We start from the raw sequence: 15,099 nt of genomic DNA on the forward strand, positions 1-15,099 counted from the left end.
CCTCGTAGATACAGTATAATATCAGCTCATGTTCAACTGGTTATCTACCATTATCCCCAAGTCCTTTTCAGTGTCACTGTATTCCAGGATACCACCTCCCATCTTCTAAGGGTGATCTCCATTCTTTATTCCCAGATTCTTTTGGCAGTGCTTAAATGCATGTTGTTCAAATCAGCCCACTTTACCAAGTGATCTAAATTGGTGCGTAGAACTAATCTGTCCCTATCATATACCATTCCATCAGTTTTTGTCATGTACAAATTTAACCAGCAATGATTTTATTTTCTTCCAAATCATTGATAAAAAGATATTGAATAGCACTGCATAAAAATGTATCCCTGGGGCATCCCTCTAGAAATAGCCACATAGGATGATTATTCCCATTCTACAATTTCTTTGAAATCTATTAGTTAACCACTTTTTAAATCTATTTAATATAGGCTACACTGAGCTTCCATAATTTATTTTTTTAAATTAGAATGTCATGTGGAACAATGTCAAATGCTATACCAAAAGGTATGTATATTAAGTCAGTTACCTTTATCAACCAGATTTATAATCTTATTAAAAAAGTTTGTTTGACAAAACCTATTTTTCATAATATCGATCAATCTAGTTTTAATGATGTTACCATACCTCCCTGGTATAGAATGCACTGACCGAATTCCATATCAGCCTTTCCATGATTTTTCCCCAGATCATAGTTACTGAGTTCATCCTTTTTACCCTTTTGAAATATTGTACAATGTTATCTCTTTCAAGTCCTCTGGAACTATAACAAGACTATAACAGGGTTCAAAAAAGAACTATATAAATTCAGAAAGAATAGGTCCATCAATGGCTATTAGCCACGATGGACAGGAATGATGTCCCTAGCCTGTTTGCCATATGCTGGGAATGGGTGATAGGCAATAGATCACTTGATTATCTGTTCATTCCCTCTAGGGCACCTGGCACTAGCCACTGTTGGAAGGCAGGACACTGGGCTAGGTGGACCTTTGTCTGACCTAGTATGGCCGTCCTTATGTTCATATAACTTTCCCAGTACTCTAAAATTTGTTTAAAAACAACATTAGTGGTTCAGTGAACTTCTCAGCCAATTTTTTAAATATTCTTTGCTGCAAGTTCTCCAGTTCTGTTGATTCAGAGATGTTTGACTTTAGCAGTTGCTGTTCAGCATCCTCCCTAGTTACTGATGGAACAGAAAAGTTCAATGAATACTTCTGCCTTTTCTGTATCATTGACTGTTGACAATTTCCACCTACTTGAAGCTCCAAAACAGGATTCCAAAGAAGGTGGGCTCTGTGGATCTCTAATGGTAATAGCCATCAGTTCCACTGTAAGTAATCCTTCTCTATGTCCCTTAAGAAATGTCTGTCATTCCCCCTCTCTGGGAGACTAATTAAAAGAATGAACCCCAGGAGGAGGGGCAAGTAGTGCTGAATGTTTCAGGACTGCTCTCTCAAAACAGATATCCAGCTAATGCAAATCAAGAGAATAAACCTCTGACTCCATTTTACAGAGTGGAGGGTCACTTCCTGCAGACTTTTGAATCTGAGCCCTCCAATCTGATGAAGCATATACTCTGACTAGAGAAGAATGCAGAGAAGTGTTGGGAGACTGGACAATTCAGAACAGATGATGATTTATTACTCTAACCCCTGAGAGAAGAACTAGAGCAGTCTCATTTGGATTTACAGCCAGAGCCAATTTGGCACATGCCAAAGCCTCTAAGTGAAAAAAGACATCAAAGCTGAGAGTACACTCTATGCTGAAAACCAACAGAACTATAATCAAAACCAGCACTTCAATTCTTGTGCCAAGTTCAGACTTTCCCAATAGTTACAAAACATCCCCAAAACCTGTGTTGTCTATGGTATCTCTTAGACAGCTCCATCAGTGACCGCTACCTAGTCTATTGAAGAAATGTAAGAAGTGACATCATTATGGACTATAATTGAGGAGAAAATATCTGAGAGTTGAGGGATCTTTAATCTACCTGACAAAGGCATAACAAGAATCAATGGTTAGACCTTAAAGCTTGGCAAACTCAAACCAGGAAGAAGGTGCAGATTAAGTGAAACCATTTACAATTCTCTATTTGAAATATTTAAATCAAGAAAATATGTCTTTCTAAAAGACAGGCTCTAATTCAACTAGAGGACATTGAGTTTAACACAGAAATTACAAAGTGAAATTATATGGCCTATGTTATACAAGAGGTCAATCTAGATTGCAACAGACTATCACAATAGTTCCCTCTTCTCCTGAAAACTTATGATTTAGGATATCCATACGGCCCCCAAAACCACCATAAGTGAATATTGTAATTAAATGTTATTGTTTCACTTTTTATCTTGCCTCCCCAACTACCTCTATTTCTTTGTCTTATTCACTTGTTCTCTATCTAAGACCTGGTCTACACTACGGGGTTAGGTCGATTTTAAAGTGAATGTGTCCACGCAACCAACCCCGTTCCATCGACTGGTCTCCATATTGGAAGAGAAGATTGAAGGTCTGGAGCAACAGATAACGACCCTGTGTTGCATACGAGAAACTGAGGATTTTCTGGACAAAAGTCAGGATATGCTTCTACAGGCACAAAGCTCTAAAGATTTAGAGCAGGTTGCACAGCGGAGCCAAGAGGCCAGTGAAGAAGCTTGGCAACATGTGACCTCCAGAAGAAGAAGGGGGAATGTCCGGGTTCCAGCAACATGGATACAAGTAACTAACCGCTTTCATGTTCTCTCCACAAGTACCTTTGCGGAGAGTGGACAAGATGATATGTCTGGGGGGAGAAAGCAGAAGGAGACTCTGCTGGTTGGAAGGCATGAGATGCACTGTCCTGAGATGCGGGGTCCCACGACCACCACTCCCAAGAGAAGGAGGAGGGTGGTAGTGGTTGGGGACTCTCTCCTCCGGGGGACTGAGTCATCTATCTGCCGCCCTGACCGGGAAAACCAAGAAGTCTGCTGCTTGCCAGGGGCTAAGATTCGCGATGTGACGGAGAGACTGCCGAGAATCATCAAGCCCTCGGATCGCTACCCCTTCCTGCTTCTCCATGTGGGCACCAATGATACTGCCAAGAATGACCTTGAGCGGATCACTGCAGACTATGTGGCTCTGGGAAGAAGGATAAAGGAGTTTGAGGCGCAAGTGGTGTTCTCGTCCATCCTCCCCGTGGAAGGAAAAGGCCGGGGCAGGGACCGTCGAATCGTGGAAGTCAACGAATGGCTACGCAGTTGGTGTCGGAGAGAAGGCTTTGGATTCTTTGACCATGGGATGGTCTTCCATGAAGGAGGAGTGCTGGGCAAAGACGGGCTCCATCTTACGAAGAGAGGGAAGAGCATCTTTGCAAGCAGGCTGGCTAACCTAGTGAGGAGGGCTTTAAACTAGGTTCACTGGGGGAAGGAGACCAAAGCCCTGAGGTAAGTGGGAAAGCGGGATACTGGGTGGAAGCACAGGCAGGAACGTCTGGGAGGGGAGGGCTCCTGCCTCATACTGAGAATGAGGAGCGATCAGCAGGTTATATCAAGTGCTTATATACGAATGCACAAAGCCTTGGAAACAAGCAGGGAGAACTGGAGGTCCTGGTGATGTCAAGGAATTATGACGTGATTGGAATAACAGAGACTTGGTGGGATAACTCACATGACTGGAGTACTGTCATGGATGGTTATAAACTGTTCAGGAAGGACAGGCAGGGCAGAAAAGGTGGGGGAGTAGCACTGTATGTAAGGGAGCAGTATGACTGCTCAGAGCTCCGGTACAAAACTGCAGAAAAACCTGAGTGTCTCTGGATTAAGTTTAGAAGTGTGAGCAACAAGAGTGATGTAGTGGTGGGAGTCTGCTATAGACCACCGGACCAGGGGGATGAGGTGGATGAGGCTTTCTTCCGGCAACTCGCAGAAGCTACTAGATCGCACGCCCTGGTTCTCATGGTTGACTTTAATCTTCCTGATATCTGCTGGGAGAGCAATACAGCGGTGCATAGACAATCCAGGAAGTTTTTGGAAAGCGTAGGGGACAACTTCCTGGTGCAAGTGCTAGAGGAGCCAACTAGGGGGGGGGAAGCTTTTCTTGACCTGCTGCTCACAAACAGGGAAGAATTAGTGGGGGAAGCAAAAGTGGATGGGAATCTGGGAGGCAGTGACCATGAGTTGGTTGAGTTCAGGATCCTGACACAGGGAAGAAAGGTAAGCAGCAGGATACGGACCCTGGACTTCAGGAAAGCAGACTTCGATTCCCTCAGGGAACGGATGGGTAGGATCCCCTGGGGGACTAACATGAAGGGGAAAGGAGTCCAGGAGAGCTGGCTGTATTTCAAGGAATCCCTGTTGAGGTTACAGAAACAAACCATCCCGATGAGTCGAAAGAATAGTAAATATGGCAGGCGACCAGCTTGGCTTAACGCTGAAATCCTAGCGGTTCTTAAACATAAAAAAGAAGCTCACAAGAAGTGGAAAGTTGGACATATGACCAGGGAAGAGTATAAAAATATTGCTCGGGCATGTAGAAATGAAATCAGGAGGGCCAAATCGCACCTGGAGCTGCAGCTAGCAAGAGATGTTAAGAGTAACAAGAAGGGTTTCTTCAGGTATGTTGGCAACAAGAAGAAAGCCAAGGAAAGTGTGGGCCCCTTAATGAATGAGGGAGGCAACCTAGTAACAGAGGATGTGGAAAAAGCTAATGTGCTCAATGCTTTTTTTGCTTCTGTCTTCACTAACAAGGACAGCTCCCAGACTGCTGCGCTGGGCATCAGAACATGGGGAATAGATGGCCAGCCCTCTGTGGAGAAAGAGGTGGTTAGGCACTATTTAGAAAAGCTGGACGTGCACAAGTCCATGGGGCCGGACGAGTTGCATCCGAGAGTGCTAAAGGAATTGGCGGCTGTGATTGCAGAGCCGTTGGCCATTATCTTTGAAAACTCGTGGCGAACGGGGGAAGTCCCGGATGACTGGAAAAAGGCTAATGTAGTGCCAATCTTTAAAAAAGGGAAGAAGGAGGATCCTGGGAACTACAGGCCAGTCAGTCTCACCTCAGTCCCCGGAAAAATCATGGAATCAATCCTGAAGCACTTACATGAGAGGAAAGTGATCAGGAACAGTCAGCATGGATTCACCAAGGGAAGGTCATGCCTCACTAATCTAATCGCCTTCTAATGATGAGATTACTGGTTCTGTGAATGAAGGGAAAGCAGTGGATGTATTGTTTCTTGACTTTAGCAAAGCTTTTGACACGGTCTCCCACAGTATTCTTGTCAGCAAGTTAAAGAAGTATGGGCTGGATGAATGCACTATAAGGTGGGTAGAAAGTTGGCTAGATTGTTGGGCTCAACGGGTAGTGATCAATGGCTCCATGTCTAGTTGGCAGCCGGTGTCAAGTGGAGTGCCCCAGGGGTCGGTCCTGGGGCCGGTTTTGTTCAATAGCTTCATTAATGATCTGGAGGATGGTGTGGATTGCACTCTCAGCAAATTTGCGGATGATACTAAACTAGGAGGAGGAGTGGTAGATACGGTGGCAGGTAGGGACAGGATACAGAGGGACCTAGACAAATTGGAGGATTGGGCCAAAAGGAATCTGATGAGGTTCAATAAGGATAAGTGCAGGGTCCTGCACTTAGGACGGAAGAACCCAATGCACAGCTACAGACTAGGGACCGAATGGCTAGGCAGCAGTTCTGCGGAAAAGGACCTAGGGGTGACAGTGGACGAGAAGCTGGATATGAGTCAGCAGTGTGCCCTTATTGCCAAGAAGGCCAATGGCATTTTGGGATGTATAAGTCAGGGCATAGCGAGCAGATCGAGGGACGTGATTGTTCCCCTCTATTCGACATTGGTGAGGCCTCGTCTGGAGTACTGTCTCCAGTTTGGGGCCCCACACTACAAGAAGGATGTGGATAAATTGGAGAGAGTCCAGCGAAGGGCAACAAAAATGATTAGGGGTCTAGAACACATGACTTATGAGGAGAGGCTGAGGGAACTGGGATTGTTTAGTCTGCAGAAGAGAAGAATGAGAGGGGATTTGTTAGCTGCTTTCAACTACCTGAGAGGTGGTTCCAGAGAGGATGGTTCTAGACTATTCTCAGTGGTAGAAGAGGACAGGACAAGGAGTAATGGTCTCAAGTTGCAGTGGGGGAGGTTTAGGTTGGATATTAGGAAAAACTTCTTCACTAGGAGGGTGGTGAAACACTGGAATGCATTACCTAGGGAGGTGGTAGAATCTCCTTCCTTAGAAGTTTTTAAGGTCAGGCTTGACAAAGCCCTGGCTGGGAGGATTTAATTGGGGATTGGTCCTGCTTTGAGCAGGGGGTTGGACTAGATGACCTCCTGAGGTCCCTTCCAACCCTGATATTCTATGATTCTATGACTTAAACGGCTCTTAAAATCGATTTCTGTACTCCTCTCCAGCAAAGGGAACAGTGCTAAAATCAACCTTGCTGGGTCGAATTTGGGGTAGTGCAGACGCAAATCGACAGTATGCGCCTCCGGGATCCATCCCAGAGTGCTCCAATTTAACCCGTCTGGACAGCACTTTGAACTCCGATGCACTAGCCAGGTAAACAAGAAAAGCCCTGGGAATTTTTGAATTTCATTTCTGTTTGGTCAACGTGAAGAACTCAGCAGCACAGGTGAACATGCAGTCCCCCAAGAATTGCAAACGAGCTCCAGCATGGACCGAAAGGGAGAAACTGGATCTGATTGCTGAATGGGGAGAAGCATCTGTGCAGGCCGGACTCCGATCAAAAAGAAGAAATGCAAACATACTTGCCAAAATCTCACAGGGCATGTTGGAGAGAGGTTACAACAGGGACACACAGCAGTGCCGCATGAAAGTTAAGGAGCTGAGGCAAGCCTACCAAAAGACAAAGGAGGCAAATCGTCGCTCCGGATCAAAGCCCCATGCAGCTGATCATAGAACCAGCATGTATGGCATTCTAGGAGGGGACCCTACCACTACCCCACCGTTGTCTGTGGACACTTGCAAAGGTGGAGTCTCAAGCAACATGGAGGAGGAGGAAGAGGAGAATGAGAATGCGCAGCAGGCAAGCGGTGAATCCTTTCTCCCCGACAGCCAGGACCTTTTCATCACCCTGGAGCCAATACCCTCCCAAGGCGGGATCCCCGACCCTCAAGTTGGAGAAGGCCTCTGGCGAGTGCACATTTGTAACTACGGTACAGGGTTTAAAAGCAATAGTGTTTAATGTTTGATTTTCTCTGAAGAACTGGGATGCATTCGCAGCCAGAACAGCTACTAGAAAAGTCTGTTCGCATGTCTGGGAATGGAGCGGGAATCCTCCAGGGACATCTCCATGAAGCTCTCCTGGAAGTACCCTAAAAGTATTCTAGAATCATTGCAGCACAAAGCATGGCAGCAAATGGTCCTGGGTTTTGGTCGCATTCATAGAATCATAGAATATCAGGGTTGGAAGGGACCCCAGAAGGTCATCTAGTCCAACCCCCTGCTCAAAGCAGGACCAATTCCCAGTTAAATCATCCCAGCCAGGGCTTTGTCAAGCCTGACCTTAAAAACCTCTAAGGAAGGAGATTCTACCACCTCCCTAGGTAACGCATTCCAGTGTTTCACCACCCTCTTAGTGAAAAAGTTTTTCCTAATATCCAATTTAAACCTCCCCCACTGCAACTTGAGACCATTACTCCTCGTTCTGTCATCTGCTACCATTGAGAACAGTCTAGAGCCATCCTCTTTGGAACCCCCTTTCAGGTAGTTGAAAGCAGCTATCAAATCCCCCCTCATTCTTCTCTTCTGCAGGCTAAACAATCCCAGCTCCCTCAGCCTCTCCTCATAAATCATGTGTTCCAGTCCCCTAATCATTTTTGTTGCCCTTCGCTGGACTCTCTCCAATTTATCCACATCCTTCTTGAAGTGTGGGGCCCAAAACTGGACACAGTACTCCAGATGAGGCCTCACCAATGTCGAAGAGAGGGGAACGATCACGTCCCTCGATCTGCTCGCTATGCCCCTACTTATACATCCCAAAATGCCATTGGCCTTCTTGGCAACAAGGGCACACTGCTGACTCATATCCAGCTTCTCGTCCACTATCACCCCTAGGTCCTTTTCTGCAGAACTGCTGCCTAGCCATTCGGTCCCTAGTCTGTAGCTGTGCATTGGGTTCTTCCGTCCTAAGTGCAGGACCCTGCACTTATCCTTATTGAACCTCATCAGATTCCTTTTGGCCCAATCTTCCAATTGGTCTAGGTCCTTCTGTATCCTATCCCTCCCCTCCAGCGTATCTACCACTCCTCCCAGTTTAGTATCATCCGCAAATTTGCTGAGAGTGCAATCCACACCATCCTCCAGATCATTTATGAAGATATTGAATAAAACCGGCCCCAGGACCGACCCTTGGGGCACTCCACTTGATACCGGCTGCCAACTAGACATGGAGCCATTGATCACTACCCGTTGAGCCCGACAATTTAGCCAGCTTTCTACCCACCTTATAGCCTTCAAGCAACATTCAAGCAACATTCGGTCTATATCTTTGTGTTAGCCTCACAAGTGTGATATCATTCATGGTCACCTGGTTGAAATAAGGCAATTTTTGTAAGGGAACAGTAAAAGGACCCCGTTCATGCTGGGTTGTTTGCACTTGGCTAAAAGGGATCATCCCAGAGAATAGTCACACGGTGGGGTGGGGGGAGGTGTGTGCTGCACATCCACCCGAAAACCACAGCCCCTCCTTTTAAACGTGAAACCCAGCTAGCATTGCTTGCTATGGGAAAGGATGGCGCTGCAGTTTGAAACCATTCCCACATGTTATGAAGGTGGAAGAAGCCAACCCCGCGTACCATTTGCCTTACCATGGCTGCATGGAAACCGAATCCTGTTGCCCAACCGTGTGTGATGTGGCACCATACCGGTAGGCGCTCAATATAATAGGTAAAATGTGTAAGCACATGTGCTGTCAGCTGTGAATTGCTTGATTCATTGTGAAAGAGTCTCCCTTTTATTCTCAGAAATGTATCATCTTAAATTTTATCTCCCTTTTTATCTCCTCCCATGTGCAAATGTTTCTAGGCTCCCCCTATCATCTCCGTCCCTGAGGTTATCACAGATTAGAAGGCAAAAACAACGCACTCGCAAGGACACGTTTTCCAAGCTCATGCAGTCCTCCCACACTGATAGGGCACAGCTGAATGCATGGAGTGTTAGAGGCTAGGAATAGCATTAAGTGAGCACGAAGAGCAGAGGCAGCAGTGCAAGGAGTGGAGGCAGGAGGCGATGCTAAGGCTAATAGGGGAGCTAACTGACATGATGAAGCGTCTGGTGCAGCTGAAGGAAAGCCAACAAGAGCACAGACCCCCACTGCATCCATTGTACAACCGCCTGACCTCCCCCCCAAGTTCCATATCCTCCTCTCCCAGATGCCCAAGAACGCGGGGGGGAGGCTCCAGGCACCCAGCCACACCACTCCAGAGGATGGTCCAAGCAACAGAAGGCTGTCATTCAAACAAACAGTTTTGATTTGTAGTATGGCCTTGTCCTTCCCTCTTCCCCCACCCCACCCGGGCTACCTTGTTAGTTATCTCACTTTTTTTTTTAATTAATAAAGAAAGAATGCATGGTTTCAAAATAGTTACTTTATTTCAAAGGGGGGAGGATGGTTGGCTTACAGGAAATTAAAATCAACAAAGGGGGCAGGTTTGCATCAAGGAGAAACACACACAACTGTCACACCATAGCCTGACCAGTCACGAAACTGGTTTTCAAAGCCTTTCTGATGCGCAGTGCGCCTACCTGTGCTCTTCTAATTGCCCTGGTGTCTGGCTGCTCAAAATCGGCCGCCAGGCAATTTGCCTTAACCTCCCACCTCACCATAAATGTCTCTCCATTACTCTCACAGATATCATGGAGCACACAGCAAGCAGCAATAACAATGGGAATATTGGTTGCGCTGAGGTCTGACCTAGTCAGCAAACAGCTTTTAAACGTCCAAAGGCACATTTTACCACCGTTCTGCACTTGCTCAGCCTATAGTTGAACTGCTCCTTACTACTGTCCAGGCTGCCTGTGTATGGCTTCATGAGCCATGGGAGCAAGGGGTAGGCTGGGTCTCCAAGGATAACTATAGGCATTTCAACATCCCCAATGGTAATTTTCTGGTCTGGAAAGTAAGTCCCTTCTTGCTGCTGCTCAAACAGCCCAGAGTTCTTAAAGACACAAGCGTCATGCACCTTTCCTGGCCATCCCACGTTGATGTCTGTGAAATGTCCCTGGTGATCCACCAGTGCTTGCAGCACCATTGAGAAGTACTCCTTGAGGTTTACGTACTGGTTGGCAAGCTGGGCCAGTGCCAAGATAGGGATATGCGTTCCGTCTGTCGCCCCACCACTGTTAGGAAAATCCATTGCAGCAAAGCCATCCACCCTGACCTGCACATTTCCCAGAGTCACTACCCTTGATAACAGAACATCAATGATTGCGTTGGCTACTTGGATCACAGCAGCCCCCACAGTAGATTTGCCCACTCCAAATTGATTGTCGACTGACCGGTAGCAGTCAGGCGTAACAAGCTTCCACAGGGCTATCTCCACTGGCTTCTCAACTGTCAGGGCAGTACTCATTTTGGTATTCTAGTGCTTCAGGGCGGGGGAATGCAACTCACAGAGTTCCAGGAAAGTGGCCTTATGCATGCGAAAGTTTCACAGCCACTGGGAATTATCCCATACCTGCAAGACTATGCAGTCCCACCAGTCTGTGCTTGTTTGCCAGGCCCAGAATCGGTGTTCCACTGTATCAACCAGCCCCCCTGCCGCCATGATGTCCCAATTGCCACAGCCCGTGCTTTCAGAAACGCCTGTGTCCATGTCCTCCTCACAATCATCCTTGTGCTGGCCTCCCTTAGCCCGATTCTGCATATATTCCAGGATAATCTGTGAGATGTTTACAATGCTCACAACAGCAGTGGTGAACTGAGCAGGCTCCATGCTTGCCGTGATATGGCATCTGCAGGAGAGCAGAGTTGCAGCGGAAGCGGTGGATGACAGATGCCACAAGAATAGATATTTATACAGAACGACGAGAGGACCTGCAAGGTGGATTCGTGGCACCAGGAGAGCAGAGTTGCAGTGGAAGCGGTGGATGACGACAACGTGGAGAAATTTGTTATTGAGACTGAGCTCATTTACAAGAGCAGGAGAGCAGAGTTGCAGTGGAAGTGGTGGATGAGGATGGTTAGCAGTCGTACTGCACCGTCTGCTGACAGCAGCACCCAGGACACAACAGCAGCAGTGATGCTAAGCTGAGCGGGCTCCATGCTTGCCATGGTATGGCGTCTGCACGGAAAAAAGGCGCGAAACAATTGTCTGCCGTTGCTTTCACGGAGGGAGGGGCGACTGACGACATGTACCCAAAACCACCCACGACAATGTTTTTGCCCCTTCAGGCTTTGGGAGCTTAACCCAGAATTCCAATGGGCGGCAGAGAATGCGGGAACTGTGGGATAGCTACCCACAGTGCACCGCTCCGTATGTCGATGCTAGCCACGGTAGTGAGGACACACTCTGCCAACTTAATGCGCTTAGTGTGGACATACGCAATCGACTGTATAAAATCGATTTTTAAAAATCGACTTCTATAAAATCGACCTAATTTCGTAGTGTAGACATACCCTTAGATTATAAACTCTTTGGATCAGGGATTGTTCTGTCACATGTGCCTAGTCTAATGGCCTAATCAGAGCTTCTAGGTGCTACCACAATAAATGAATGATTAGCCTCTCAGGTGGAGGGTATCAGTAGCTATGAAGCTGACTGTGACCCTGAAGTGGGTTAGTTTCCAAAAAAGCACACAACACTGGTTACAGTGAGGATCCATAACAGTAATGCCATGAAACAGAGCAAGCCACACAAGGAGGAACTAGAAATAAAACCCCCAAACCTTTCTTTTAAAATAATGAAGAACAAGCAAAACAAATAAAAAGAAAAAAGAAAAGGAGGATGGTGGAGGATTATAGATTCCAAACCAGACGAGACAGCAGCAAGACAGGAACGGTCAGACCCACAGAGACTTTTTACCTATCACACTGAAAATTTGGTTCTGAGCTGGGGCATTCAAGTAGTCTTAATAATCAATGCTTTCTAAAAGGCTCTAAACCAGCACTCCCTGATGGGCATGATCATACGGGAATCTGCAGAGGCATTTGCTCAAGATGTAGGGTTGTTGGTTTTGAATAAGCATGTTCAGGAAAGTTCCTATACATGTTGTGAAGGAATTACTGCCCTGATGCTAGAATATGTAGTGAGACTGGCAGGAGTTTGAAGATATCTTTCATGTCACAAAGAGAGTTCACTACCCTGTTACTAGAAAAGTGAGTGAGGGGGGGATTTGATAGCAGCTTTCTACTACCTGAAGAAGGGGGGTGAGGGGGGTTCCCAAAGAGGATGGAGATAGGCTGTTCTCGGTGGTAGCAGATGACAGAACAAGGAGCAATGGTCTCAAGTTGCGGTGGGGGAGGTTTAGGTTGGATATTAGGAAACACTATTTCACCAGAAGGATGGTGAAGCACTAGAATGGGTTACCTAGGGAGATGGTGGAATCTCCATCCTTAGAGGTTTTTAAGGCCCAGCTTGACAAAGCCCTAGCTGGGATGATTAGTTGGGGTTGGTCCTGCTTTGAGGTCTCTTCCAACCCTCATCTTCTATGATACTAGCTGGAATATAAAACATATCCCCCCACTTCAACATTACAACTCTAAGTAGCTTCAGTACTCACCTTTTGAAAGTAGCTTCCGGAATTTCTGAGTGGCTGAAAGCTGCTGCTCTGGGCTATTGGAGAAAATCATCTCAATCATATCAGAGGTGATGACGGCACTCTGGGATTACACAGGAAAAGAAACTAGTAAATTTTGGATTGAATTCAGAGGGAAAAGATTAGAACAACATTTGCCAAACTGTGCTATTGAGTTTATTACTATGTAAGAAGCTAGCCAACAAAAGTTATATTATTGACTCTTAGTGTGATCATTCAAAGGGCTTTAGATGGTAGCGTGCTAATTTGTGAACCCTTCATCTCCAGAATCCAAATTTTGTTTTAAACTATATGAGCAAAATTAGCAGACATTTTCCACATCACAAAACCACCATATAATTGGCAGTCTCTTATCAGGAGAAGGAAGCTGAGGATTGAAATAGTAAAATTGATATATGGGTGTTTGTGAGTATGAGGAACCAGCTTCTGCTGGCTAGGGTAAGTTATTGTCTAGACCTGTCTGTTATGTTTGCTTCAAGCCATTTTTGTAGCACCACAATTCACACAACCTGTAATTTTAAAGAAGTAAAAATGGTTTTAGTTCTGGTGAAAGACAGACAACCCTGATGACTGAATTCCTGAGCATGAACATCACAACAGCAGTCCTAGCTTTCCCACACTACTCTGACCAGTGTCCTTCAACTTTGACCTGGAGATTTTGTCTACTGCAAGAAAAAAGTGGATGCACAGTTCACCACACATGCAGGTCCACAGATGGAAGGAGTAGTGTAGAAAGGGCTCAGATCTTCTGACCACCATGTCATAGAATCCTACTCTAAGACGGAGATAGATGAAACTGATAAAAATACCTGAGCTTTCCCTGCACTTTCACTTCCAATAGTGAAGAATTACTGGTCTATATTTTGCAAGATGGGTAATTTAGGAGAAGAGGAGAGTTAAATTTCAACAGTCCACTCTCTCTGAGATTGTTATGGATGCTAATTTGAGATATTTGCAATTGTAGTTTTTAAAATTAGCACCTATTTAGACTGACACACCCTCTCATGCTTTTATTCATTCTCCTGGTTCATTTCACGTAAGCTTTAGAACAAATGGTTACAGCTTTCTGTCACTACTGACACGGGACACATTTTAGGAGAGCTAGCTTATGTGAGTCTCTATACCCCGTTACGGATCCACTGAACCATCCAGGTTACTCCATTAATGAGTTTTTGGCAGAGCAAAGCAAATCTGCACACTCATTTCAATGACATTTCTCTGTATGTAATGCAGTAATTTTTGAAACTACAACCACTGAATTCCAAAATGTCAGGGAACGTTCTAAACATCAGCGGGCAGATCCCTAGTGATTTTGGTGAAAATCAGTGACTCTTCTCAAAAAGAAAAGGAGTACTTGTGGCACCTTAGAGACTAACCAATTTATTTGAGCATAAGTTTTTGTGAGCTACAGCTCACTTCATTGGATGCATACTGTGGAAAATACAGAAGAAGATGTTTTTATATACACAGACCATGAAAAAATGGGTGTTTATCACTACAAAAGGTTTTCTCTCCCCCCCACCCCACTCTCCTGCTGTTAACAGCTTATCTAAAGTGATCACTCTCCTTACAATGTGTATGATAACCAAGGTGGGCCATTTCCAGCACAAATCCAGGGTTTAACAAGAATGTCTGAGGAACCGGGGGGGGGGGGAGGGGGAGAATAAACAAGGGGAAATAGGTTACTTTTTATAATGAATCAACCATTCCCTGTCTCTATTCAAGCCTAAGTTAATTGTATCCAGTTTGAAAATTAATTCCAATTCAGCAGTCTCTCATTGGAGTCTGTTTCTGAAGTTTTTTTGTTGAAGAATTGCCACTTTTAGGTCTGTAATCGAGTAACCAAAGAGATTGAAGTGTTCTCCGACTGGTTTATGAATGTTACAATTCTTGACATCTGATTTGTATCCATTTATTCTTTTACAGTGAGACTGTCCAGTTTGCCCAATGTACATGGAAGAGGGGCATTGCTGGCACACGATGGCATATATCACATTGGTAGATGTGTAGGTGAACGAGCCTCTGATAGTGTGGCTGATGTGATTAGGCTCTGTGATGGTGTCCCCTGAATAGATATGTGGGCACAGTTGGCAACGGGCTTTGTTGCAAGGATAGGTTCCTGGGTTAGTGGTTCTGTTGTGTGGTATGTGGTTGCTGGTGAGTATTCGCTTCAGGTTGGGGGGCTTGCCTACAGACAGATTGATTCATTATAAAATGTAACCTATTTCCCCTTGTTTATTCCTCCCCCCACCCCGTTCCTCAGATGTTCTTGTTAAACCCTGGATTTGTGCTGGAAATGGCCCACCTTGATTATCATACACA

The 15,099-nt window shown here is 45.7% G+C and overlaps 1 protein-coding gene across 13 annotated transcripts in view; it reads right to left on the reverse strand.

Annotated features, from left to right (window-relative positions):
* Positions 1-15,099, reverse strand: part of KPNA1 (karyopherin subunit alpha 1) — a 181,872-nt gene that overhangs the window by 107,303 nt on the left and 59,470 nt on the right. For all 13 annotated transcript variants that reach the window (XR_012154830.2, XR_012154829.2, XR_012154835.1 and 10 more), the window contains one exon: positions 12,742-12,841. Coding sequence is in view for 8 of the 13 variants with exons in the window: in XM_073310977.2 (XP_073167078.1) it covers positions 12,742-12,841 (100 nt within the window). In the remaining 5 variants the exon portion in view is untranslated. The remainder of the gene's footprint in view (positions 1-12,741; positions 12,842-15,099) is intronic.

This window comes from Lepidochelys kempii, chromosome 1 (genome assembly GCF_965140285.1).
Source record: "Lepidochelys kempii isolate rLepKem1 chromosome 1, rLepKem1.hap1, whole genome shotgun sequence".
Lineage (NCBI taxonomy): Eukaryota > Metazoa > Chordata > Testudines > Cheloniidae > Lepidochelys > Lepidochelys kempii.